This window comes from Lipotes vexillifer, unplaced genomic scaffold, assembly GCF_000442215.2.
Source record: "Lipotes vexillifer unplaced genomic scaffold, Lipotes_vexillifer_v1.1 scaffold778, whole genome shotgun sequence".
NCBI lineage: Eukaryota > Metazoa > Chordata > Mammalia > Artiodactyla > Lipotidae > Lipotes > Lipotes vexillifer.
In genome coordinates this window covers 1,946,392-1,974,194 of record NW_006774127.1, presented here as the reverse complement: position 1 = coordinate 1,974,194, position 27,803 = coordinate 1,946,392, and the positions used below count along the sequence as shown (strand labels likewise).

Here is a 27,803-nt window from a genome sequence, read left to right as displayed (position 1 = left end):
TCGGCATTCTCCGTCTGTGTATCTATCTCCCCTTCCTCTTCTACCCTTCTCCCCCCAGATTCGAGGACCAGGAAGGTGTCAGATTTATTTATGTTTCTGGCCTCAACCTGGTACTTACTACACTGCTGGGCACATGGCAGGCACTTAATAAATTGTAGTTTAGAATCTTTAATTATAAAGCCATCTGTTCTCATACTGGGGCTTTGGAACCGGAAGGAAATGCTGACCTACTTTTATCTATTTCAACTCATTGCTGAAATTACCTAAATTATCCTAGTTCTGCCCTCTTTTATCAGTTTTTAAATGTAACCTTTTGGTTTCCCGGAGGCCCTGGGTTTTTCAGGTATCTTAAAAAAAAAGAAAAAGAAAAAAAGAAAGAAAAGGAGAAGGTATCATTCAGGAGGCTATTTTTTGCCCTGTGAGGGAGTAGGTGTAAGTGGCTGCTTCCTACACATCCTATTTGGAGGGCTTCCGAGGTTAATTCATCTACTTACCACAATTAAAGAAGGGGATCATTCTTGGAAAACTAAATCTCCTGCTGGGGGAGAGTATCAGATCTAGGTAACTAATCCTGTGCTGAAACAGGTTCTGCCTAAGGAAGTTTGGTCTGCTGGTGAGGCTGGTGCCTGGAGTTGGAACCTGTCTCTGAACGCTGGGGAGGGTGTGGTGACCTTGTCACAGCACCTGCTATTGCTGGGTTGGGTATTGAGAGCAATTAGAAACTGGATGAATCACAGTCTCGAAAACTGACCCCAAGCAGGGAACTGAAATCCCACTGTACAAATACTTTAAAGCTCCAGGACCGAGAATTTAAAGCCTAGGTAGGTGTTTCCAAGTTCAGAGGGTACTTACTGGTGTGTATTTCTAGGGATGGTTCAAAAGCCTTGGGTCAGAGGAAGAAAGGGAACTAACTAACTTAACTTACCGAGCATCTGTTTTAGGCTAGGCTTTGAACTACATGCTTTCACGTATTATTTAATCCTGCTACCACTGGCCTTGGGATGTCAGTTCTATGTCCATTTTACAGATGAAGAAAAATGAGTTTTAGAGATTGAGTGACTTGCCCAGGGTTTCCTAGCTACTGTGTGTCAAAGCCAGGATTCAAACCCAGGTCCTCTTGGCTCCACAGCCCATGGCTAACCAAATACCAGGATGACTCAAGTGACAGGTAAAGAAAGGAGTTGGGGGGTGGAGGGGGTCCCTGGAATCATAATGTCCTATAAATTGTTCTTTGTCTCTCTCTGTACTGGACATTAGAAGTTCATCAGTAGAAGTTTGTTAAATTTAATGCAGCACCTTTTTGTCTCTCCCTTTTTCTTCTCTCTACCCTTGTTAAGACAAAGTTTTTCAGATTTCACTTAAATATGAATCACAGTTTAGAAATTATAATTATCACCCTATGACAGAGGTTTCTTTTTCTTTGTACAAAATTCAAGTTGTCATTCTGCTTTCACACTGAGTTTAATGAACACAGGCAGTGTTTACTGGTGTCTTATGAATCTGACAAACATGAGTGTTGTCTTGGCCTACAGACTTAAAATAGCCACATGATTACAGAAGGAAGTACAGGTCTAAGTGTATGTCCAAATATGGAACTTGAATGCTATAACGAAATTAGAAATGCGATTTTAGAAATAATTATGCCATTGAGTAAATGTTTACCTCTTTTGAAGGCTTTGCTGCATTGCTTATAACCATGAGGTTTAGAATGAGAAAGCCTTTGTCTGCATCTTTTTTTTTTAATATAAATTGAGAACTTTTTTTTTTTTTTTTTTTTTTTGCGGTACGCAGGCCTCTCACTGTTGTGGCCTCTCTCATTGCGGAGCACAGGCCCCAGACGCGCAGGCTCGGCGGCCATGGCTCACGGGCCCAGCTGCTCCGTGGCATGTGGGATCTTACCGGACCGGGGCACGAACCCGTGTCCCCTGCATCGGCAGGCAGAGTCTCAACCACTGCACCACCAGGGAAGCCCGAGAACATTTTTTTAAATTAATTAATTTATTTATCTTTGGCTGCGTTGGGCCTTTGTTGCTGTGCGCGGGCTTTCTCTAGTTGCGGTGAGCGGGGGCTACTCTTCGTTGCAGTGCGCGGGGTTCTCATTGCCGTGGCTTCTCTTTGTTGTGGAGCACAGGCTCTAGGCATGCGGGCTTCAGTAGTTGTGGTGTGCGGGCTCAGTAGTTGTGGCTCACGGGCTCTAGAGCACAGGCTCAGTAGTTGTGGCGCACGGGCTTAGTTGCTCCGAGGCATGTGGGATCTTCCCAGACCAGGGCTGGAACCCGTGTCCCCTGCATTGGCAGGCGGATTCTTAACCACTGCGCCACCAGGGTAGTCCACCTTTTCTTTTTTAACTGTATATGAAATGTGTGCTTTTATTGCGTGTAGATATTTACATTAAATTATTAATTTGCAGACCAATTTTGTTTCAGTTAACAAGTAAGCCTTTAAAATATGGCATATAAACTAAATTGCTTTTAATTAAGCATATGTTTATGGCACAACATGTTATTTTGAGTAACTGAGTAAAACCTTTTGTAATGGGTAAGCGTATGATATCAGAGAAAGAGAATCATGCACTGAGCTTCTGGAGGTTTATTTTTTTAAAAATAGACGAATTAAGCAGTGTTATTTGAATTCATTTAAAAGTTTTTTTAATTTCTAGTTAGAGATTTTATTTGTCAGTTGCAATTTGCTTTCTAGAACATGTACCCATAAAAAAAAATTAATGACCTAAATATCCTCACTCTTAGAATAGAATGTGAAACACTGATATTTCTCTGCCAGTTCAAGATACCAGATGTTTTATTTAAGGGTACACTTATCTCTTTTTGACCTTTAGGTTCCCTTACAGCAATTAGCAGAGACATTTCCTTTGCTTTCCACTAAGATTGATTTCTGCTTTGTCTGAACTTTCATTGTTCACTTTACAACCTTCTGATGGCCTTTCCATTCATTTCCTTCTTGCATCAGAATTCCTATCTCACATTTCAGTCTCCACCCTAGGTTGACTTGTACTTAAAGTATTGAAACGTCTGAGTGCTGTGGGAGTGCCTCTTAGAATTGTTAAAAAAGAGATGGGGGTGGGGCCGCTGACTGCTTTTTTGAAAAAATTTCTCCTATTTCAGGTAAAAGTTGCTTCATCAGTGTATCTAGATTTGGGTGCCTATAGAATGGAGAGTGTGATTTGGTTTTTAATTTAATGATGTTTCACAGATTCCTCCTTTTCATTTAGTTAAAATAAAAGGTTTAAAGAGTAACTAACATAACAAACACCTGCCTACTCTTTGCCTTGATTCGCCAGTTGTTGACGTATTGCCACATTTGCTCTTTATACATCTGCTTGTTCTGAATGATTGAAAATAAGTTACAGAAGACGTCATGACATTTCATCCCTAAATACTTCATCATCTTTATCTCCTAAGAGTTAGGACATTCTCCTACCTAACAGCCAACCATTATCATAGTTAAGAAGTTGAAAATAATTCCGTATTGTTGTGTGATAGGTAGTCCAAATACAAATTTTTCCTATTTATGAAATACATCTTTTACAGCTGTTTTAAAAATGTAGGTTTACAATCAAGTTTCATTTATCAAATTTGGTTTCCATAGTTCTTTTAATATAGAGCAGCCACCCTCCCCCACCCCAACCTCTTTTGAATTGTCCAGGCCAATTGTTTTATAGGATGGCACACATTCTGGTTTTAACTGTTTGTTTCCCCTTGGTGTTACTTAACTAATTCCACTCCCCTTTATTTCCTGTAAACTGGAAATTAGGTCTAGATGTTGATTGGATTTAGCATAAATACAATATGTTTGGCATAAATACTTCATAGGTAGGTTGGCCTATTACCAGGTTTCTCCAGCATAGTCCTGTGGCCTGTTTTTGCAGCATAATTATTAATAGTGCCCCTTTATGCTCTCTTGAAAGTATTCCGGTCTGGATAATAAATTAAGTGGTCACTATTTATAAGTGATGGTGTGCCCTTCAGTTTGTCTCCTGTCAGGAGGCCCATCAGATTATATTGTTCCACTACTTAATGATACTAAGATTGATTGCTTGGTTAAGGTGGTGACTGCCAGATTTTTTTATTGTAAATGCATGTTTTTCTGTTTGTAATTAATAAATAATCTGTAGGATGATCATTTGAGACTGTGTGAATATCTTGTACCCCGACAGTCCTTAACTCATGGTTTTAGAGTCCCTTGATGTGGTTACAGTGCTAATTGTATTTAAATGATTAAGTTTTGACATTGAGATTGGTCTTTTTCAATGGGAGAATTGTTTTATTTATCCCCAGACATTTCAGGATCCCCAGACAACTTAAATATGGATTGCCTGCCATTTTAAATGCTTTTTCTGTTGCTTGTTGCAGCTTTCTGTCCTTTGAACACACGAAGAATAATGTCCCTGCATCAGTTTTTACTAGAGCCAATCACCTGTCATGCCTGGAACAGGGATCGTACCCGTAAGTATGCTATTAACTTTGCTCCTTTATTTTGGTACCTTTGATTCTTTTAGATGTGGGTACTTTTAGGGATCACATATTTCAATATCATATGTGAACAGGACATAGATATAGCTTCAGAGAGAACTAGGTCAGTCCTTTGGTTTACAGGTAGAGAAATCGAGGCTGAGCGGGTTGGAAGGACTTTCCAGTGGTTATACCCAAGTTAATATCAGAGCCATAATTAGCACTCAGGCCTTCTGGCTCCTTGTCCACTTCTTTTTCTACAGTACCATCTGGAGGACAGTTTATATCAGAGACATCTTTCATTGCCCTAATAACCCAATGTCTGGGATGGTTGTACAGTAACACTCACCACCCAGCATTTAGTCAGAATACTAGGACCTAGAAATAAGACACATATGGTTTACAAAGTGGCGTACTGAGAGCAGTGTTTAATCTGGTGTTTACTATGTTATTCATGATAAGCTTGAGTTTCCAGTTTTATAGCTCTAGCAAACTAGAAAGGGATGGAGAAGACTTTTAGAAGTAGGTGTAGTACAGCAAGCAAAGTGCAGGTAATATGACAAGGAGAAGGCAAAAAAAAAAAATCTAAAAACAGAAGTGTAGTATTATGCCCATGAGTTATTTTTAAAAGTTAGGTATTTATTCACTGTCTAAAATAATAGCCTTATTGAAATATAATTCACAGGTCATAAAATTCACCCTTTTGAAGTATACAATTCAGTGGTGTTTAGTATATTAAACAGAATTATGCAACAATCACCACTGTCTAGTTTCAGAATATTTTCATCACTCCAAAAAGAAACTCTATGCCCATTAGCATTCACTTCCAATTTTCCTCAAAACTTCCAGCCCTAGGCAACTACTAATCTGCTTTCTGTCTCCATGGATTTGCCTGTTCTGGATATTATGTATAAATGGGGGATATGATAGATGGGGGAACTATTAAATGATTGACATAAAGTTTGGGTCATAGACTTTAATTTTAAGAAATCGATATTTATTTTTAAAAAATGGATGAACTAGAAAGGAAAAAATACCAGTAAAAGTTCAAAAACTCCATCATATATGTATATTCTTAACATTTTAGATTGGTCTAAGAGAGTTCTCTTGAGAATTTTATTTTGTGATTTATATTAGCTTTATTGTAAAGAAAAACTTCAATATATTTTATCAGTAGTATCAAGGGTTGTTGGGGGTTTTGTTTGTTTGTTTGTTTTTATAAACTAGTGGTTCCAGCCTGGGTCTATGATAGCAGTAATGAAAGCCTATGAGCTATTTTTAGTATTTCAGAAAGTCTAACAGAAATTAAATATTTGTCTTTAATAGTGTTGTACAGGCGAACTAAAATGTCAAATATATTTACTGTGGACTAAAATTATGTCAGTTAAGGGAATTTCCTGGCGGTTCAGTGGTTAGCACTCGGCACTTTCACTGCTGGGGCCCTGGTTGGGGAACTAAGATCCCTCAAGCCTAGCGGCTGGGCCAAAACAAAATAAAATAAATAAAGTTATATCAGTTAAGTATAGTAATATTGTTTATTTGTTACTGGTTAGAACTTTAATTGACAGTTGTATATGTTTCTAATAAAATGAATTTTTTAATTCAGTTTTTCTAGAAAACATTTTGAAATATGGGGTCCAAGTAGAGGTAAAAATAATAAAGGAATTCTTCAGGACGAATATTGGGAACCATTTTCTGAAACCTCTTTCCTGTTCCTTCCTTCAGTCTGTTTTTAAAATGCCAACTGTAACATCACTTTTTTTGTGACAATTTTGAGTTCAGGTGTTAACTATTGACTTTTTTCTCCAGAGATTGCCCTTAGCCCCAATAACCACGAAGTCCACATCTACAAGAAGAACGGGAGCCAGTGGGTGAAAGCTCATGAACTCAAGGAGCACAACGGACACATCACAGGTAAAAAAAGGAGATCACATGAGCTTAGTGCAGCATTTCCAAGTCTAGCACGCTTCTGTGTAAACAGATAGCCTAGTAAAGGAAGTCTGCCACGGTACTTAGTGCAGCATTTACTGATTTTTCTTGAGAAAATATATAAACCTCAGTTTTTAAGTGCGTCTCTGAGCCCAGCTGGTATGCATTGCTCTGCTAATGTTACAGAAAACACAACCTACTCTGGGGACTAGAGAGCTTAGATTAGATGAGACATGAAAGCGAAAACCAGACAGCACGTCAGCTGTGTGCAACCGCAAGCCAAGCTGTGTTCCCAAGTCCCGAGGGAAACACTGTGTCTTCCAAAAATTTCCTGTATGTTGTTTTTAGGGCAAGGAAGACATTCCAAAATATTGAAAAGGACATAGAGTGATATAACAAACATCCATATTCCTGCCACCCAGAATTAGCAGCTATTTATCTTTTTTCCTGTGCCAGAAAACTTGGGACACAAAGATTTGATTATAAGAAGTATTATTCCAGATAATGGTAAAGTCTCCTTTCACCACCAGTCCTATTCCTCTCACCCAGAAGACACTGTAATTGGTATGACATTGTCCCAGTCCATTATTTATACTTTCACATACATGTACCAGTCTGTTTTTTATACTTTCACATACATGTATGTGTGTGTGTGTGTCAGTGTGTGTAAGCAGTCTTTAGTACTATTGGCTAGAATTTTTAAATACTGCATAAATGGCATCATAGCATGCATCTCCTGTGACTTTTGCATTCCACATTGTTTCTGAGTTCTCTGTATGTAGGTGTATCTAGATCAAATTGATTCCTTTTACCTGCTGGGTAGCATTTCATACCTCATCTATTTACTCTTTCCTCCATAGAAGGATATTTAAGTTGCTTCCACTTTTTCCCTGTGACATTTAAGTGCTAAATTGAGCGTCCCTGGGCAGATCTCTGTTCAGGTGTGGATGTCTCTGGGAGACTTGCTGTACCACAGGGGTGCAAGCATCTTCAGCCTTGCCAGGCATTGTCAGATCGCCTGCATTCCTGTGGCCCTGATAGGAGTGCTTTTCTTCCCACACCCCACACATGCTTGATAGAAGCAGACTGGCTGATGAGTGATCTTTGGTCACTCTATAAGCTGCATTTCCCTGATTAATAGAAAGGTTGAGCAGATGTTTATTAGCCACCTGGGTTTTAATTTTCATGACTTTATTGTTCATAACTCCTAACCATTTTTCCATTGAGTTTTTAACTTGTTCTTGTTAATTTGTAGAAGACTGGATCTTAAAGCATTAGCTCTGAGGCGGATTCCTAAGTGTACAGTAACTTTCATCTTTGACAAAAACTATCAATGAATAGTTGGGTAAAGGTAGCAAGCAGAGCAGTGTCGAGTTTTATTAAGCAATGTGAAATAAAGGAGAAGGAAGAAAAAATGGAGAATTTTTACAATGTTTTCAGAATTTAGTAAACCATATCTTGATACCAGATTTCAAGACAGTGTATTGCTTTGTTGTTAAGTCATGTCTGGCTACTTTTTTTTTTTTTTTTTTGCGGTACGTGGGCCTCTCACTGTTGTGGCCTCTCCCACTGCGGAGCACAGGCTCAGAAGCCATGGCTCACGGGCCCAGCCGCTCCACGGCATGTGGGATCCTCCCAGACCGGGGCACGAACCCATGTTCCCTGCATCGGCAGGCAGACTCTCAACCACTGCACCGCCAGGGAAGCCCTGTCTGGCTACTTTTTAAAAAAACTTACTAACTTACTGCTGCGTTCAGGGAGAACTCTTGGTTTTTGACCCTTACTACCATAGTTTCTTTTTTATCCTATTTTCTAAGTGATTCAACTGCTTTAAACAATTGGCCAAGCACATCAAAACTTATTCTCCTTAACTTTTCAATTATGAATTTCTCACCACAGTCTTGGGTTTCCCTTCTTACAATGATTGTTTGCACTTAAGTAGGCAGCACAGGGACTGATGGTAATTTTCTTTTTTATTTTAAATTGGAACCCTTGAGTTTTGCCTCTCATCCCCTAATATACTGATTAGCTTAAATATATCCTTCCCCCCAATCAGAGAAAAACAGCATGTTTTGACCCTCTGCACCCCTTACATTGTATCTCCAGCAAAAACTTATGACCATCCCTTCTTGTTTTTACCAGTGCTTTGTATGTGATATCAGTCAGGAACCGACTAACTATATTACCAAACCAGCACCAAAGACATAATTTCTATTTTTGTTGCTGTTGCTTTCCCATGACCTTATTTTTATGAGGTTTGGCCTATTTTCTTTAAGTCCCTTTGCCAGTGGCCTTACAGCCTAAAAATAAGAACACTCATATTTTAAATTGGAATTTTAACATTAGGAAATACTTATAAATGAGAAAGGGCCAAGATGAAAGACCAAAGAAATAGCCAAAAAAGTGAAATAGTTAGTTATGTCCTTTTTCTCCCCCTGCTTCTCTTCTGGAATCCTTTGAACTTGGGCCTGTTTTCTGTCCAAATGCTCAAATGACATTTTTTTTTTAGATCTGAAAAAACTGTTGTTGGAAAAGTCTAAATATAACTCTGTCGCAGGAGACAAAGGATCAAACATAATTTCTCAGAGAGATAGTAACTACGGAAAAAGAAAATTACTCTCTGAAGCTTTTTAGAAGAAAAGTCTGCTCAGTACTACAGAGAAAAAGAGTATGGCATGCATCAAAGGGATATCAGAATTCTGGTGTTTTTCTCTGACTTTATTCTTTTGTGTTAAATGCTTGATCACCATCTCCTTTAAAAAAAAAACATTTTACTGTGGACACTTTTAAATAGAAAGCATATAAAAGCAGAGTAATGTAATGAGCCCCTATATACCCATGACTCAGATTCAGCAATTATCAATTCACAGCTAATCTTGTTCTCAGCTCACTCTCAATTCTTCTTCCTGTACTATTTTCAAGCACATCCCAGACATTGCATCACTTCATATTTCAGTTTGCGTCTCTAAAAGGTAAGGACTCTTCAACAATAACCAATACAATAGTCTGGGTTTTTTTTGGTTTTTTTTTTATTTTTTTTGCGATTCGCGGGCCTCTCACTGTTGCGGCCTCTCCCGCTGCGGAGCACAGGCTCCGGACGCGCAGGCTCAGCGGCCACGGCTCACAGGCCCAGCCGCTTCCGCAGCACGCGGGATCCTCCCGGACCGAGGCACGAACCCGCATCCCCTGCATCGGCAGGCGGACTCCCAACCACTGTGCCACCAGGGAAGCCCTACAATAGTCTGTTTTAATTGGCATCCTAATAAGGTACACACATGGTTGTGATCAGTTGATCTATCTATTAAATTTATAGGTTCCCTTCTTTCTTTTCCTTTGCAATTTATTTGTTAAGAAAATTCAGAAATCAGGTTGTTTGTCCTGTAGTGTTTTCCAGAGCCTGGGTTTTACGGATTGCAAGCCCATGGTGTTTCACATATTTCTCCGTCCTCTGTGTTTCCTGTGAATTGCTAGTTGAAGTTAGGTGGTAGCAGGTTCTTTCATGAAGGAGGCACATAATGTCCAGTTGTCTTTCTTTCTGTGATGCTAGCAGTTGTTGATGATCAGTGCCCATAGCCATTAATTTAATAGTGGCTGCAACATGATAATATTCTAAATCTATCATTTCTTCTCTGTTAGCTAGAATACATTCATAAAAGAGATGCTTACCTTCATCTACTGTTTGGTTATCCTGAAATATAGTTAGTATAGGAAAGACAGGATAGACGTTAGATTCCTTTTCTTTTCCTTCGAAGTCTTCTAATGGCAGGAAAACAAAAAAAGATGCAACACTAAATTAGCAAGAGATGAGAACTTGCCTTTACTGAATATTTGCCCTTCCCACTCTCTTTTTAACAAGTGTGTGTTTTAAAAGAGTTAAAAGCTAATGTTATCTAAAAACAGGTTGAGGCTACGACTCTGCTTTTACAACTTCTATATTCAAATGAAAGATGTAGCCACAGAAGTAGACTTAGAACTATAAAACAAAGCAGAAAGCAGTTCCTTGTATTTTTCTTAGAGAATAAGGATCTATTGATTTTTTTTTTTTAAGCACCTCAGGAATTCTTATAAAATACATACATGTGTAATTAAAGTGGTGGTGATATTGGAATGGGGTGAAATTTGAGATCGTCAAAATCATTACAGAATCACTGAGTTTTCTCATTACAAGGCAATATTCTGGATATTAGAGGATGTATAAGTCTTCTATCGCTATGTCACAAATACTACACACTTAGCCACTTAAACCAAAACACACTTATTATCTCAGTTTTTTGTGCGTCAAGAATCTGGGCTTGGCTTCTCTGGGACCTCTGCTCAGGGTCTCATATAAGCTGTAATCAAGGTGTCAGCCACGGAAGGGCTGTTCTCATCAGAGGCTCCACCAGGGAGGGATCTACTTCCAAGCGCCTTCAGGTTGATGGTGGTAGAATTCATTTCCGTGCAGCTGAGAGATTCATGGCCGCTTGCTTCTTCAACAGAGAGTAACAGAGAAAGACCTTGAGAGGCTCTAGCAAGAGGGGTGCCATGCTCTTAGGTAATCTTGTGCACTAGTCACATCCATCTCACCTTCCCAGCATTCCACTGGTTAGAAGTGAGTCAGGGGTCCTGCCCACACCCACAGGGAGGGGTGTCCCACAGAGTCGTGAACACCAGGAGGTGGAATCTCGGAGACCACTCCAGGGTCTGCCCACCACAGTAGTTTCAGAGACTTGCTTCATATTGTCAGGAAGCTGGTAATCAAGTTAGGAAAACAAGACAGTCATAAAAATAACTATTTTGCATCACACTTCTGGGAATTTATCATAGAGATCATTTTAACCAGAGCAAGAAGGTGTGTGCCTGAATGTTTATTCCAGTTTTATCTATTCTAATAAGTGATTGGGAATAAAACGTACAACAGTGGGATGTTTTGGGAAATTATTATGATAAGATCAGTGTTCTAAAACAATTTACAACCGCTGCTGATTTATAAAAAACAAGAGAAAATGTTTGCCATATTAGTATTCTTTGCGGGAAGAATGTGTGTGAAGAATGGAAGCAGGGCTTTTTTGACTTTGCATGTGTCCCATTGTGATGTTTGTCTCGTGATAATATGTGGGTTTTGCTTTTGTAGTTAAAAATAAAATTTAGGGCTTCCCTGGTGGCGCAGTGGTTGAGAGTCCGCCTGCCAATGCAGGGGACACGGGTTCGTGCCCCGGTCTGGGAAGATGCTGCGTGCCGCGGAGCGGCTGGGCCCGTGATCCATGGCCGCTGAGCCTGTGCATCCGGAGCCTGTGCTCCGCAATGGGAGAGGCCACAACAGTGAGAGGTACCGCAAAAAATTTAAAAAATTAAAAAAAATAAAATTTAAATTTTAAAAAATTAAAAAAAATAAAATTTAAAATCTAATAAAGAGAGCTGCAAAGCTGTCCTATAATGAATAGATTTAAAATAAAAATACATATTACCAAGAATACACTTCCCCATCTTTTTCCCTTCACTGGTATGAATAATTGAGCTGACTATTCCTGTAGGTGAATGAACATAAACTGTTCACACTACTAAAGTCACTGTGATTTATGGCTAATGGAGACTTTGATTCTTACTTTTTTCATGTAAATGTTAAGAATGTTAATTATTTTTAGAGAGATATCTATAATAAAAAATTATTAGTAGTATTTCTATACCTTCAGTGTTAAGTTGTACTTATAGAAAATACCTCTTCAGTAACTATAAAATGACTGAATACATAGCAGATTTTACTCTTGGTATATAACAAACTGACCTTGACTCTGGGATCCTTCATAGAGGCACCAAGTAAGTAAAAGTCTGATCAAATAAGAAAAATAAATCTTACATTCAGATACATATTTAGGTCTTTTCCTCATTTAGATGCAAAGATACTCAAAGATTCTTTCATAGAACCTGTATCATGTAAAAAAGGTATTTCGGTTAGTTTTAAAGTTTAAACAGTGAGCTTCAGAAGAATCACAATTTATACTTTCCCCTCTATACTGATGATTGTTTACCCTATATGTTGTTTTATTTGTAGGTCATATAGCAGTCTTTCAGTTAATATCATGGACCAAGGTCTGTTACTGAATGAGTAAAGGTACTTTCAGAGGAAAAAAAAAATCCAATAAAGAAGGAAGAAAAGGGTCTTCAGATCAGATATTCTAAAGATATGTGGCTGGGTGTTAAGAATGCCCCTTCTTGGTTTGTAACCTCCACAATTATAACAGCTCTGTTCTGCCTGGCCTCCAGAGGATCCTGAGTTACAGAACTTTGCAGAGAAACATCCTTGCCTTTGTGTGTGAGATGGTGACCAGGACCATAGGTGGGGAAGGATGGACTGGGGAGGAAGGTCCCAAGCCCGCATCCAGCCCTGCCATGCCGGTGCCCTCCTGCTTGTGCCGTGTCAGTTGTCAGTGGCCAGGCAGAGCAGATGCCACCACATCTCAACTTGCAGGTATCGACTGGGCTCCCAAGAGTGACCGCATCGTCACTTGTGGGGCTGACCGCAATGCCTATGTGTGGAGTCAGAAAGATGGTGTCTGGAAGCCGACCCTGGTGATCCTGAGAATTAACCGTGCAGCCACTTTTGTCAAGTGGTCCCCGCTAGAGAACAAATTTGCTGTGGGCAGCGGAGCACGACTCATTTCTGTTTGTTACTTCGAGTCCGAAAATGACTGGTGAGCAACATGAGTATTTTTATTTCTCTGTAGAATCATACATTTGGACTGCTGTGTCCTCAGTGACTTCTTGAGGCACTGGGTGGAGGCTTAACTGTAACTTCATCTTTTCCTCATCTGGATATTTTTTTTTTCCTTTGAAATTCTCCATTTTCTCTGAGCATTTTTCCTCCTTCTGTGTGCAATGAGTCCAATCTCACATCTTTCTCATATTAATATCGAACTGTGGTTTCCATGTTCTGATCTCCTGACTTGTTTGTTCTTTAAGATGCTACAACTCTTCTCACTCTGTACTGTCTAAATTGCTGTTTTCTTACTCTGATGTATAAATTATAAACTTGAAAGATGCTCAGTGCCCTAAGGAAGTTTTTTTCCCTATCTCTATTGACTTAAAATATTTAGGAGTCTTACAGATAACAGTATTCTCCTTTCTTTAAAGTTTTATACCAAATCTGTGTCCTGGTATAATATTTTACTTGTTTAAACTGTTAAACTTTAAAATTTGACCAGAATCTCAGAAATATAATCAGCCTCTTGTACTTACTTTATACTGTAAACCACTTGGAGCTGAGCCAGTCAAAATACGGGGATTTATTTAATGGCTAAGTAAGTTATTTTAACTACTCCTTCCTGCTTACTTTGATAAGGAAACCACTCTGCTCTACCTGGCACGTGTTCAGAAAGGGTGGTAGATAACGCTTCAACATGGAATTGTCATTTAGTGCAAAACTGGCAGTGTTTGTACTAAAAATAGCTGGGTACACATTACTCTTCATGTGTCACTGTCTGAAACAAGGAAAGGAAGGGATTATCACATTACAGTTTGTCATTTAGTAAAACCTCAGAAATTTTGATTCTTTGAAATGAGTCTGTGAATTTGCAACAAGATTGAATTTTGAATTGAAGACCTGCGGTTTTTCTTGCTTGCAAGCTTGCAAGCATGTGTAAAAATAAGGCTAACAAAATGTTGCCTGCAAGAAATTGTTTAGAAGGCTCACTGTAGCAAATAGATTAGAAACAGCTTTTTTCCTGGGTAGCTTTCAACCTCAGTGACTTTGCATTTTTATTCATTGAAAAATAGTCTCAGATTCAGGCAAATTGGGCTTTACTGTAGTACGAGGTATTTCCCTTGATCAAGCCATTATGTTCAGGGGAGTGTCTCAGCTATGGCACTATAATTCATTTGTAGGATGCGAGTACTTTAAAACAACCTCTAAACACCTTTAAGGTAAAATAACGGTTATAAAACAAGTCAGAATGTTGTCTGCTTTTCAGAAAAGTCTCTACGAAAAAGATTCTATAGAAAAGTGATTTAACATTCAAGAAAGGGTGCTCTGCTTGAGAGTAAGTCTCTTAGCTCCTAAGCAGCAGAACAGCATTGGTTTTTAAGCAGCAGTTTAGGGACAGAAATTGAATTAGGCCAGAATAATGACTGATCTTAGACATAAATAAACATTTTAGTGGAGCTAGAGAGTTAGTCAGAGGCCCATCACCAGCAAGAGGTTCTGCTAATTTCTTGATTTCTCTGTGAAAAAATAAAGAATTTGCAGCTTCTCAGAGACTTAGAAAGGAAATTAAACTATTTTACAACCCAAACTTAACCCAAAACAAAGGAACAAATCACTGAATATTTGTAATAAAAATTCAACAGACTTCCCTGGTGGCGCAGTGGTTAAGAATCCACCTGCCAGTGCAGGGGACACGGGTTGGAGCCCTGGTCCGGGAAGATCCCACGTGCCGCGGAGCAACTAAGCCTGTGCACCACAACTGCTGAGCCCACACGCTGCAACTACTGAAGCCCGCGCATCTAGAGCCCGTGCTCCGCATTAAGAGAAGCCACCACAATGTGAAGCCTGCACACCGCAACAAAGAGTAGCCCCCGCTTGCCAGAACTAGAAAGCCCGTGCACAGCAACAAAGACCCAAAGCAGCCAAAAATAAATAAATTTATTTTTTTAAAAAATTCAAGTGATTTCAAACCTCAATTTTTATTTCAAAGGTTAGAGTTACACATAATGTGAAAGTCCGTGGGGGACGGTATGAGAGTTAATCCATAAATATACTTAATGATGAGGATCCCCTGGTAGCCGGGAAAGTTCCGAACTGGCTGCTCTGATGAAAACATCAAAGCCTGAAAGTCAGGAGAGCAAAGGGGCCACATATGGTTCCCCTTCCTCTCTTCCTCTAGAAATGCACCTTCTCTCTGGTAGAACACTCGGTGGCCACGTGAGAACCACATGTAGGTGTTTTCGCCTGACACACATTTGTGGGTCATTTGGGGATGGTTTCTTGATGCGTGGATAAACTAAAATGGGTTTTCTCCTTTTGTAGGTGGGTAAGCAAGCACATTAAAAAACCCATTCGCTCCACGGTCCTCAGCTTGGATTGGCATCCCAACAACGTCTTGCTGGCAGCAGGATCCTGTGATTTCAAATGCAGGTGGGAACGAGTGAGGATTGGTAGACGGCCTTGAGCTCTTCGTTTTTCATCTTTCAGCAAGTATTTTTGAGGTTCCTTTTCTTTGTAAGGTACTGTGCTAGGCCCCATGAGGGTCCCGGAGATGAAAGGAGCTTGTGATCTAGAAAAGGAGCTACAGCAAGTGCGGAAATCAGGAGGTATCAATAGAAAGCAGTGGACCAGGAGGGGCAGGCGGAGGGATGCAAGGGCAGAGCCAGGAAGTTTCCTCAGGCAGAACATCCAGGTATAGGGTCCCCCGCTCCCACGGTGTTATTTCTCATTTCATAACCCAGGCAGCAGACTGGGCAAATTCCAGAGTGAAACCAAGATCAACAAAACAGAGCTGAACAGAGCACTGCTGAGCTGTTATTGTGCGGTTCCTTTTCAGTTAAAGCTCTTTATTTGTCATTAGCATGAGACTAGAAGAAACACAGCCACTTTGCTGAGAGCTTTAAGGGTCATACAGTGTAATTGCTTTTTAAAGCTGTTCTTTATCAAGAAGGCTCCCCCCTCCCCACCCTGGCCTTAGCCAGAAGAAAAGCAAATGTTGCTTCATGTTGACTCTGGTGGGTTGGGAGGTGGGGTGCAGCATTCTTTGGTAAGCTATGTGGAGAAATTCCAGAAAACCTGGCCAGTGATTTATATCCAAGAATCCTCACGGGGTTTTTGGTTTGGGTTTTTTTTTAAAGGGTATGTATGGGAATTTGGCGGTGGGTTGGGAGTTGGGGTGCAGCATTCTTTGGTAAGCTATGTGGAGAAATTCCAGAAAACCTGGCCAGTGATTTATATCCAAGAATCCTCACGGGGTTTTTGGTTTGGGTTTTTTTTTTAAAGGGTATGTATGGGAATTTGGCTGTGGGTTGGGAGTACAATAGTGTCAAGGTACTTTTTGGAAAAATATTGGCTCTTCTACTTGAGAACCAGTGTTAACAGTAAAGATTTTTTCATATTCAGGAGTTTTGTTGTTTGTGATGTGTTACCCAGAATCATTCCAGCTCCCTTAGAAGATGGAATTTAACCATACCACCTGGGTTGTCAGGCTGTGTCTAAAAATCTCCTTGTACAAATAGCTTACAATTCTTTTGTTAATATTAATTTCCAGAAATAAACTTGGCTTCGACCTGTGGTCCTGTGGGTAAGGGTCTTTTCTCTTCGAACTCTCAATTTGGCAACACAGTTCTTTCCTGGCTTCTGATGAGTAAAGCAGTAGCCATCGTGATGCAGATTTAAAGCACAGAGATTCTGAGGTTACATCATCTAAATTACAGATAATTCGAGGCTTCCTTTGCCTCTCCACTGTCCTGCCTCTTCCAGAGCTGCTGCTGCCATTATTGTTTTAGGGGGAAAATATCCCAGATCGCTTCAGGAGTCTTTAAGTTTCAGAAATTTTTGAAGAGAAGCTGTATAAAGAAATAGCATTGGAGGGCAGATCCCCAGCTGTTCTCTAGCCCTTCTGTTTCCCAACTCTGGGTCAGAACATCCTTACGCACAGCTTCATGGAATTAGAGAAAGAGACTGATGATCCCAGGCTATAAAGGACCCGCCGTCATCCCAGACTATACCTGCCACAAAGGCTGGACAGTGGACCTGAGGGTGACACTAGGGAGAGCCTACCCACTCTCACTGGCCTCCCTGACTTTCTCTTTGGATGTCTCTTTCTTCCTTTCTTTCCTTTCCTTCCTCCCTTCCTTCTTTCCTATTTTTCTTTCCTTTTCTCCTTCCTTCCTTCCTTCTTTCCTTTCCTTTCTTTTTCTTCCTTCCTTCCTTCCTTTCTCTTTCTTCCTTTCTTTCTTTCTTTCTTTTCTTTCTTTTCTTTCTTTTCTTTCTTCTCTCTTTCTTTCGTTTTGCCAGGTCTTAGTTGCAGTAGGCGGGCTCCTTAGTTGCAGCATGTGGGATCTAGTTCCCTGACCAGGGATCAAACCTGGGCCCCCTGCATTGGAAGCATGGAGTCTTAACCACTAGACCACCAGGGAAGTCCCTCCCTTTCTTTCTTTAAGTGAGTTAATGCTAGTGGTTTATTGCAGAGTAGCAAATAGTTTCCTCTCTCCTACCATTTGACTGTGTGGGCTCTGGACTGCTGTGTTAAGAATGATGGTGAAGCAGACACGAAAGTATGCTGTGCTCGTTTAGCAGAGTCTGCCATGGGCCAGGGAGCGGAGAGGGGCAGGACAGCAAGGTCCTTCGCTGGATGCACTCCAGGAGGGAAGGGCTTTTGTGTCCATCACTTCTAGAGCTATGCCCCGAGAGTAGTGCCTGACACGACATAGGCCAAACTTGAATTGACCTGTAGGCAGCCCTTAGAACCCTTCTGTGTCTTAAGAGGTTTATGTATCTGAACTTGTCTGTCATCAGGTTTTGCTTTTTTTTTTTTGGCGGTACGTGGGCCTCTCACTGCTGTGGCCTCTCCCATTGCGGGGCATAGGCTCCGGACGCAGAGGCTCAGCGGCCGTGGCTCACGGGCCCAGCCGCTTCACGGCATGTGGGATCTTCCCGGACCGGGGCACGAACCCGTGTCCCCTGCATCGGCAGGCGGACTCTCAACCAGTGCGCCACCAGGGAAGCCCATCAGGTTTTGCTTTTGATGAGTCAGTATCTTTTCATTTTGGGACACCTTACAGCAGCTGCCTGTGGCCTGTTTCTATATACGCATATTTTCATTTACTCTTTCCTTCTCTTCCTGCCCTTAAACCACAGAGTGTTTTCTGCCTACATTAAAGAAGTGGATGAGAAGCCAGCCAGTACACCCTGGGGCAGCAAGATGCCTTTTGGTCAGCTGATGTCAGAGTTTGGTGGCAGTGGCACTGGCGGCTGGGTGCACGGGGTCAGCTTCTCTGCCAGCGGGAGCCGCCTAGCCTGGGTCAGCCACGACAGCACCGTGTCCGTTGCCGATGCCTCAAAAAGTGTGCAGTGAGTATCTGCCTTCATCTGGACTTAGAGAGGAGTGGGGTGGGATCTCAGCAGCTGGCCTGAGGCTGCCCTTCCCTGGGTATAAGTGCAGGGCACCAGCATAAAAATCCGAACCAGTTTGCAAGGCAGCCTTTAAAGTTACCTTCACACGTTTAGATTGTCCATTTGGGGAAATTTTGAAGACTTAGGTCTCACTTCCAGAAACACTTCTTAATGGAAGTGCTGATTGTGATTCCTCCGAAGGAGTCTCCTGGTTTGCTCCTGGTAAGAGTTCCTTCAGATGGCAGTTTAGTCTGTTCCTGTGAATTCCTCACAACATGTAAATGGCATCCAGCAGCCTTAGATGAAGTGGGAGATGTGTTCTTACTCTGTGTAGTCAGTGGACAGTGCTCCATTCGTGTGGGCCTTCATGCAGTGACACTTGACACCCTGGGAGCCAGTCCCCCTGGTGTGTGCACTGGGGGAGCCTGAATCGCAGAGACTCTCTGTAAGGAGGTGCCTGCTCGGCCCTGAGGAGAGCAGTGTGTGTCTCATCAGACTTCAGTTTGTGTCTGCTTATCATGTCTAGAGGGAGAGAGAGGGTGACCGCAGTCCTTTCCGCTTGTGAATCTTGGTTCTGTCCCGGTGAATCCTTTCCGTTGGCAGCTAAAGGTAACCCACCTGGGGCTTCCCTGGTGGCGCAGTGGTTGAGAGTCCGCCTGCTGATGCAGGGGACACGGGTTTGTGCTTCGGTCCGGGAAGATCCCACATGCCGCGGAGCGGCTAGGCCCGTGAGCCATGGCCAATGAGCCTGTGCGTCCAGAGCCTATGCTCCGCACCGTGAGAGGCCACAGCAGTGAGAGGCCCGCGTACTGCAAAAAAAAGCAAACAAACCAAAAAAAAGGTAACCCACCTGTAAGGGTTTCCTGACTTGTCCCCCGTGCAGGGAACCAGTCACATCTGACTCCCCCTGCCCCACACTGACAACAAAGTGACATTTTAGAAAGAATATATATTTTACTGATTGGAGTGGATTTTTTTTTTAATTTTTAAACACACCCCCAATCTAAATTATGAAGCCTTCCAGAAGATTTCTGTACATATGTAGACACATATCTTTTCATTTTTAACTCCACTGGGATTATGGTATACATTTTGTATAGTAATTTGCTGTTTGTCATTCAATAATGTTTTGTCATGGCTATTTGATTTCTGTACAGTTTATTGTAATGCATAATAAGCTCTTAGCACATGCTTATATTATAAGCTTTTGTCTACCTTCGTATTGATTTATTATTTGGCTTCTCTGGTCCTGCAAGTCAGATTACATCCACTACCCTTCTCCATATCAGAGTATTTCATGTAGTAAGAGCCAGGTATGCCACAGGAGAGCCTAAGATGAGGTGTTAGTACTTTAATCCAATACCATTCGTACTGAAGGGGATAGGGCAGGAGTGTCTCCTGAGACACAGTTTCAAAATGCATCATCTTTTATATGGAGCCATATGATCCTACTTCATCAACCAGCATGTTTGCTGCCGTATCTATGTAATGTCTCGGCCACATGATCATGAAGCATACGCGTGTGTACACACACACACATGCACATACACACACGGCCTGTTCACATGTGAGCTCCTGGCTGGCCAATACTGTGTCATGTTCATTGGTGGCCATAGCTCCTGCCCCAGTGCCTGGCAGGGCACAGAATAGACTCCCATAAATGTCTGTGCTCCCAGCCCTCTAGGAGCCCACGTGAGCACAGGTGAGGAGAAGGGAGCAGAAAAAGGCCTTCGGTCCTGCGTGCCGGTGATAGTCAACTCTAGGAGGCCAGAGAGAGGAGCAGCCACTGCAGGCTGAAGTGGTCCAGGAAGGCTGTTCATGGGGGTGATGAAACTCAAGCCGAGTTTCAGAGACTGGGGTGGACTTTGGAAAAGCAGGAGGAGCAGAAAGGGCATGTGGGTAACGGGGCAGGGGGAGCCAAGGCCAAGGCGGCAGAGAACCAGCGCTCCTGGGACCGCAGTGTAGGGCAGTTTGTGGTGAGCAGGGGTGCAGGAGGGGTGGGCACAGCCAGAGGGGGCAGAAGCCTGCGCGTCTGCGGGTCACCTCAGGGCTGGCTCATGCTGGAGATTCCTGGAGGCCTGGGTCATGGGGCTCCTCTTAACGTAAGTGTTCGTTCATCCTGCCAAGCCCCATGAGAACGGGTCCTTTGTCGTCTGTGTCTGAAGAGGCTGCGTGGTCCACTCCATCTCAGGTTAACACTGTTCTTGTGTTCAGGGTCTCAACTCTGAAGACAGAGTTCCTGCCCCTCCTGAGTGTGCGCTTCGTCTCAGAGAACAGCGTCGTGGCCGCTGTAAGCATCTCTCTTGCCCTGGGGCCTGTGCTTACTCTCCAGAACAGGAGCAGGGCGTGCCCTGTGGCTGTGCGCACGAGCACGGAGCAGCAGCCTTGTAGGGGAAGCAGCTCTAGAGGCTCCCGTGGTGGGGCCGCTCTGCTGGGGCGCTCGCTGGGCGCACACTCCACAGGGCCTAACCGATCCCTCGTTTCAGGGCCATGACTGCTGCCCCATGCTCTTTAGCTGCGATGACCGCGGCTGCTTGACCTTCGTCTCGAAACTAGACATCCCGAAACAGAGCATCCAGCGCAACATGTCAGCCATGGAGCGCTTCCGCAACATGGACAAGCGGGCCACGACCGAGGACCGCAACACGGCCCTGGAGACGCTGCACCAGAACAGCATCACGTAGGTGCCGCCCGGCCCCTGGCCTGACGGCTGTGCAGAAGTGTTAGGTGACCGGGCTGCCCTTCTCCCCTCTTCGTTTCCTGATGGGTCCCTGTGATGTTCTGTGTCCTGTGGGCCCAGACATCCATTCAGGAACGGGGGCGGTGAGGGGCCTGTAACTTCCTGGCTGCAGGCTCTTGCTTCCAACTCGTCACAGAGAGCAAGCCGCCCCCACATAGTCATTACGTCCTTCAGGGCATAGACGGTCTGGGCGTCCTGCATGCGGAGCGCAGGCCCTGCTGCAGGCCCGTGAGCTGGCGCGGCCTGTCAGGCAGCCTTTTCTGGGTCTTGCTTTCTCAGAAACTTGACTGAGGACAAAAGGAGACCTTCCTGAATGTCGTGTTCCTCTAATAGTGAGCACCTGACAGTCATATCCTGTTTGAAAGGTAGCTGTCACTTCAGCCATGGATTTCAAGTAAGGTGTACAAGTAAGAAGATAGTTCAACTAGAGAGACAGATTTTTCAGCATCATTATGACAAAGCCAAAAAACTCCTTATTTTTCATCAGGTGTCTGTGATTAAATAAGACAGTAGAATTGTGTCGTGTCCAGGAAGCTTGGTGGGTTTTTTTTTTAATCTAGAGGAGAAATGCACTGTGTGCTTTTTTTTTAAATTTATTTTTGACTGTGTTGGGTCTTCGGTGCTGTGCGTAGTCGCTCTCTAGATGTGGTGAGCAGGGGCTACTCTTCATCGGGGTGTGCTGGCTTCTCATTGCGGTGGCTTCTCTTGTGGAGCATGGGCTCTAGGCGCACAGGCTCAGTAGTTGTGGCTCACGGGCTCTAGAGCGCAGGCTCAGTAGTTGTGGCACACAGGCTTAGTTGCTCCGCGGCATGTGGGATCTTCCCGGACCAGGGCTCGAACCCGTGCCCCCTGCATTGGCAGGCAGATTCCTAACCACTGCACCACCAGGGAAGCCCTGCACTGTATTCTTTGACTGACCTTTTGTGTTGAGAGACTTTAATGTGGGTGATGATCATGGGAAGAATAATGGAAACCTCTAGACTTTCTCTTCGAGAGAATTTCTTCTTTTTTTTTTATAAGATTTGTATTACTTTCTCTTTTTTATTATTTACTTGGCTGCGCTGGGTCTTAGTTGTGGCATGCGAACTCTTAGTTGCAGTATGTGGGATCTAGTTCCCTGACTAGGGGTCAAACCTGGGCCCCCTGCATTGGGAGCTCAGAGTCTTAGCCACTGGGCCACCAGAGAAGTCCCTCTTCAAGAGAATTTCTAACTGCAGGTTGTTATGTTCAGCGGAAAGGGCCACTGGACTTAAAATAGGCTGGAAATAATCTGTGCTCTATTGAAAAGTAGTCATTTGAAGGCATAGCAGAACTCTTCTCTACACTTTTCAAGTTTCTCTGTCTTGAAAGATTTTCAAAATTATTTTCTGTGAGGTTCTCTTAAGCTTCTCTGCAAACTGTGTATCTGTAAGAGACAGTTCTCATTGCCTTTTTGAGACTTCGAGGTTAGGAATAAAAGGACCCTTGCAGATTGGCGTGACTACTTTTATTTGCAGATATTAAGTTCTCTTTACCCTAGAGCAGGGTTAGCACACGTTTTGTATAAGGAACCAGAGAGTAAATTTTAGGCTCCGAGGACTACATGGTCTCCATGACAACTACTACAGCCCTGCCATGTGGCCTGCAGGCTGCCATGGACAGTACAGAGACAAATATGCATGGATGTATTTCAGTAAAACTTTATAGGGACTTCCTTGGTACCACAGTGGTTAAGAATCCGCCTGCCAATCAATGCAAGGGACACGGGTTCAAGCCCTGATCCAGGAAGATCCCACATACCACAGTGCAGTTAAGCCCGTGCGCCACAACTACTGAGCCTGCGCTCTAGAGCTCACCAGCCACAACTACTGAAACCTGCATGCCTAGAGCCCATGCTCTGCAACAAGAGAAGCCACCGCAGTGAGAAACCCACGCACTGCAATGAAGAGTAGCCCCCGCTCGCCGCAACTAGAGAAAGCCCACGCGAGCAGCAACAAAGACCCAACGCAGCCAAAAATTAATTAATTTAAAATTTTATTTAAAAATAAAATAAAACTTTATAGACACTGAAATGTGAATTTCACATAATTTTCATGTCATGAAATAATAGCCTTTTAATTTTTTTCTAAGCACTTAAAATTGTAAAGGCTATTCTCTAGCCCATAGGCTGTGCAGAAACAGGTGGTGTGTGCCTTCCGCTTCCCCAGAGAGAATGTTCTAGGCATTTCGGGGAGAAAGACAAATATTGTCTGAGCTGTGGAATTGGTTTTCTTGAAAGTTTTTCAGATAATCAGGCTAAGCCAAGTTGTTTCATCAATCTCTGCTGAGCTTGGTTGGAATTTTGTGGTGTGTCTGAATGTTGCTAATATTAATAATGATTAATTTCAAATGTAAGGAGAGCTTTTGACTCATATGCCCTCATTGTCCTAGAGGGTAATTTGGGAGTTTTGGTTTGGAGCCAGTTGGATTTCAGTTGTGCTTCATGATGCCTCTAGTATTTTTTTTAAGCAGTGTGTCCATTTCAGTCACAGCTGTGGTCGTGGCCTCTCCTGGCTCCGGTACACGCTGTGTGGCCTGAATTGTCCTGCTTCTCCACGTCCCTCTAATTAATGCACAGTCTTAACTTTTCTCTCTTTCCAGTCTTTTTCTTTTCTGGACATCTGGTAATAAAATACATTTTAATATTTTCTGAGTTAGATGGCTAGAGACTAATATCTATGGACACTATAAAGGAATTGATAGACAGTTCGTTTCCTGAAGACGCTGTTACCCTTCTAGGAAGGTTGGAGCTCACTTCCACCATGTGCCTTACAGTCTCTCTCTTGTCTTTGCCTTTTTTCAGTCAAGTGTCTATTTATGAGGTGGACAAGCAAGATTGTCGCAAATTTTGCACTACTGGCATCGATGGAGCCATGACCATTTGGGATTTCAAGGTATTGTCTATCTTTCAGAACAGATCTCGTTTGTGTTAAAAGTCTTCCCATGAGAAGACTGGTCCTCATTTCTTGGACCCAGCCGTCAATTGCAGTGCACGTCAGGAGCGCAGTGCACGTCAGGAGTGTAGTGCACTGGCTGTGGTTCTCTTGAAACCCTGGGAGTTGTTAGCAGGAGAGAGCCGCACTTTCTCACTGAGGTGGAGTCCACACTTCTGGATGTCCTCGGAGTCACTGAGGGGGGCTGGGGGCTGCTTTTGTGGCGGGCCCCAGGTTGGGACCGGACTAGCTGAACTCTGTAGACATGTGTTTATGGTTGACACCAACTAATCGGATCAGCACTCACTGCCTGCCTGCCGGGTGCCGGGCCAGGTGCTGGCATTGAGGACGTGGACGTGAAGGAGCCCTCGGGGAGCTCATCATGGGAGAGAGAGGAGGGTGGGGGTCGGGTGGAGCTCTGGGAGAGGAGCCAGCGCCTCTCTTTTCACCTTGAGGAATTGGGGGGCTGCACGAACTGCCTGAGTTGCCTCTCCGGGTGAGCTGTCTGAGCTGCAGAGGCAGCACATGCAGAGCAGCCGAGCGGCTCAGGCGCGTGCTGCACTCAGGCCCCGCTGTGGGGCCTGCGGAAGCAGAGCAGAGCGGGCCCTGCCTGTGGGCAGCTGGGGGCTGCTCTGGAACCGACATGGAAAGGCACCTGCTGTGACGTGCAGGTGGCCAGGACTCTGGACAGAGGCTGCCGGAGTGAACGGGTGGCGGGGATGTGCCTCCAGCCGTGCTGGGGGGCAGGGGGTGGCCAGGAGGTTCTGGACTAGAGGGATTTAGGAGGCCGCGCGGAGGGGTGTTGTGACCATGAGGGACAAACCCCGGAGGCCTCTGCACCCTCCAGCTTCGGGGTTGGGATAAGGAGGCGGGGCTAAGAGAGCAGCTCCGGTGTGCAGCTCTGTGGACTTAACCCCCAGAAGTTAAACGTTTACAGAATTCTACCACTGCCTGTGCGGTCCATGATTGATGTTGCTGCCTCTACAAGTCTCTCCTCGCCCTTGTTACCTTCACCTGCTTTGGGGCATCGTGCACCTGTGCAATTAGCTCCACCTGGGCAGGTAGCTCCGCCCTTCATCCTTTGATCCGTGTGGCCAAGTCCTTTCTCTCCTGTGCGAGCAAGCTGGGAAGTTCCAGCGCATTTTCCTCTGGTCTGTCTGCCTTTGAGCACCGCTAGGTGTTGTGCACCAGGCTGGCTGCATGGGGGCCACAGAAACACGGGAGTGCCTGCCATCAGGGCACCTGGGGTGAGGGCCAGTGACACAGATGATAAGCACATACGTGCCCTGGGAGCAGGCGTGTGCCCAGAGCCTGTGGGCTGGGGCTGTGGGGACAAGGCGGCGCAGGGCCTGGAAGGGCCAGCAGGGGGAGCCCTGCTTGGGAGAGTCTCTGCAGGCCATAGTCCTGGAGCCCGTCAGAGGGAGCGGGTCACAGCCAGGAAGGAGGGGGTGTGGGGTAGTGCCTTGGGGAAAACGCCAGGATGGCCGGTCCCCACTGACCATCGGTGTTCTTCCTGCCGCTCTCCAGACCTTAGAGTCTTCTATCCAAGGCCTTCGGATAATGTGAAGCTGAGCGAGCCGCCCAGATCCAGCATGAGGACGGACAGGCTGCGCTGGGCAGCTCCGCCATTCGCATGATGGGCAGGAGAGCCGGCCGCCAGGAAACACTGAAGACACATATGGCGCAAACCTTGTTGTGTGTTTTGTTTGAGGATAATTGGTGAAAGTGTTGGTTTTTTAAAAGCAGCAGTGATTTGGGTTTTGTTTTTTGGTTTTTTGTTTTGCTGTTTCATTCCATTCTTGACCAAAGCTTCTCTTTAAGTAGTTTATTATGGAAAATTGTCACACTAACTTAAAGGAAGGGGTGGGGGAGGTATGTAAATTGTTCGCTACAAAATTAAATAAAAATACTGAATGTGTTCTTGGTTTTGTCTCCTTATACCGTTTGCATTTTTAGTAGGAAAAGATGGGTAAATTCTTTGTTATACTAGTTAGTTTTTAGGGTGGAACCTTAGATTCTTAGTTTCTTATATTGAGCCATCTTGTACAACCTTTACCCAAAAGAACCGGTTCTTGAATGCTGTGTTTTAGCCGTGCAGGACTTCGGCAGAGGAAGCCTGCTTGCGTACAGGCAGCAGAGAAACCCGCCTCCAATGAGCAGCCAGGGAGCCCCTGCCCAGTGCCCATGGCAGGCGTGTGCAGGGGAGTGTGCAGTGGGAGAGAAAAAGCACAAGTTGTCATTTTGGTTTAGAGATTATTGTACCCAAACTAAGTCATCTTCATCATAATTAGACACAAAGTTTGACATTTCAAGTCTGAGACTCTTGAGAGGCGCAAATAAATGAGTACAGCGTAGCCTAGAGCATGGCTGTGTGCCCAGAAGCGGAGCAGTGATTCCAACACAACTCCAGTAGTTAGGACAACGCTGGTAATAGCGCTTCTCAAAGGACATCGTGATATTCTTAAAAGAGTAAATTTGCCCTTTTGCTAACCCATGGGAAGCATTACGTCCCTCCAGGAGAGAATCCCAGCACCTGGGCACCGGCCTCTTCCCGTTTGCTGTGGCATCCTCCCTGCCCCCCCGCAATGGCAGGAGCTCCTTTGTGTACACGTGTTTGTACCAGTACCTCAGCAAGGCTGTCGTGACAGAACAAGATAGACAAAAGCAGGCCAAGAAACGAATTAGCTACCAATTTCTTTTGTTTCATTAAATCACATGGTTTGGGAGCAATTCCAGAGGTTTTTAGAGAAACAATGTATTCTGTGAAAGAAACAAATTTACTAACTTGGCCTCCAAGAACTTACGCCTAGAGTCAACTTTTTTCTTTTAACTTGGGCCATCTCACGTCCATGGAAGAAGGCCCATCCCTGTCGTGGCAGCCAGAAACCCACAGTGCTGGGGTCTGAGATGGTGGAAGTTCCCTTCTCATCTCGCCCTGCTTGTGAGACACCGAGCAGTCCTCGGTCCACAATCGCTACCGATTTGGAGGGACAGTGGCCAAAGCCCTTTGATTGGAGGCTTTGGTGTCAGGTCATAGTTCTGCCAAGCTGCGTAGCCTTGAGCAACATAGTTAACATCTCTGAGCCTCACTGTCTTCACCTATAAAATGGGAGTAGTAAAGGGTTAGCAGTTACTGTTATTCAGTAAAGCCGAGGTTTGCCTTCAGGCTTGGCATTGGCCCTATATTAGGCCCCAGAGACCCTTAATAGCAGAGTGGGGTAGGGTGGGAATTGGTGTATGAAGGATTCTGCTAACCAAAAAAATTGTTTTCTAGAATATGCTGAGAAAACTGGGGTTGGCCTCAGAACCCAGATTAATTGCTTAGGCATGGCCCTTTCAGTTTGACCCAATCATGCAAGTGGGTTAGTTCTCATGTGTGCCCAGTGAGGCAGTGATGCGAAGGCCTAGGGTTCCCTCAGGTGCCTGCGATGTCGGTGAGGCCATTAAGCTACCCCACGTGGAATAATACAGATGGTCTATACATTATAAAGTTATGTGAGTTATGTGTGTGTCTAATTCAAATATTAGGTATGGTAGGTAGACTACTGGCCCCCCAAAGATGTCCCTGTCCTAATCCCCAGAACCTGTGAGCTTTGCAGATGGGATTAAGTTAAAGATCTTGAGCTGGGGAAGCTGAG

General features: G+C 43.9%; 1 protein-coding gene and 1 non-coding gene across 5 annotated transcripts in view; one reads left to right on the top strand and one right to left on the bottom strand.

Annotated features, from left to right (window-relative positions):
- The window catches only part of ARPC1A (actin related protein 2/3 complex subunit 1A), a 30,062-nt gene extending 3,979 nt beyond the window's left edge, over positions 1-26,083 (top strand). For all 4 annotated transcript variants that reach the window (XM_007448857.1, XM_007448855.1, XM_007448856.1 and 1 more), the window contains exons 2-10: positions 4,371-4,463; positions 6,279-6,383; positions 12,847-13,069; positions 15,400-15,507; positions 18,220-18,432; positions 20,689-20,764; positions 20,961-21,154; positions 24,036-24,126; positions 25,693-26,083. In XM_007448857.1, the coding sequence (XP_007448919.1) occupies positions 4,400-4,463; positions 6,279-6,383; positions 12,847-13,069; positions 15,400-15,507; positions 18,220-18,432; positions 20,689-20,764; positions 20,961-21,154; positions 24,036-24,126; positions 25,693-25,731 (1,113 nt within the window). In that variant the 5' untranslated portion in view covers positions 4,371-4,399 and the 3' untranslated portion in view covers positions 25,732-26,083. The remainder of the gene's footprint in view (positions 1-4,370; positions 4,464-6,278; positions 6,384-12,846; positions 13,070-15,399; positions 15,508-18,219; positions 18,433-20,688; positions 20,765-20,960; positions 21,155-24,035; positions 24,127-25,692) is intronic.
- On the bottom strand, positions 17,426-17,498 carry TRNAW-CCA (transfer RNA tryptophan (anticodon CCA)). The gene has a single exon. It is a non-coding gene; the product is annotated as a tRNA-Trp (tRNA).
- Positions 26,084-27,803: the final 1,720 nt, after the last annotated feature.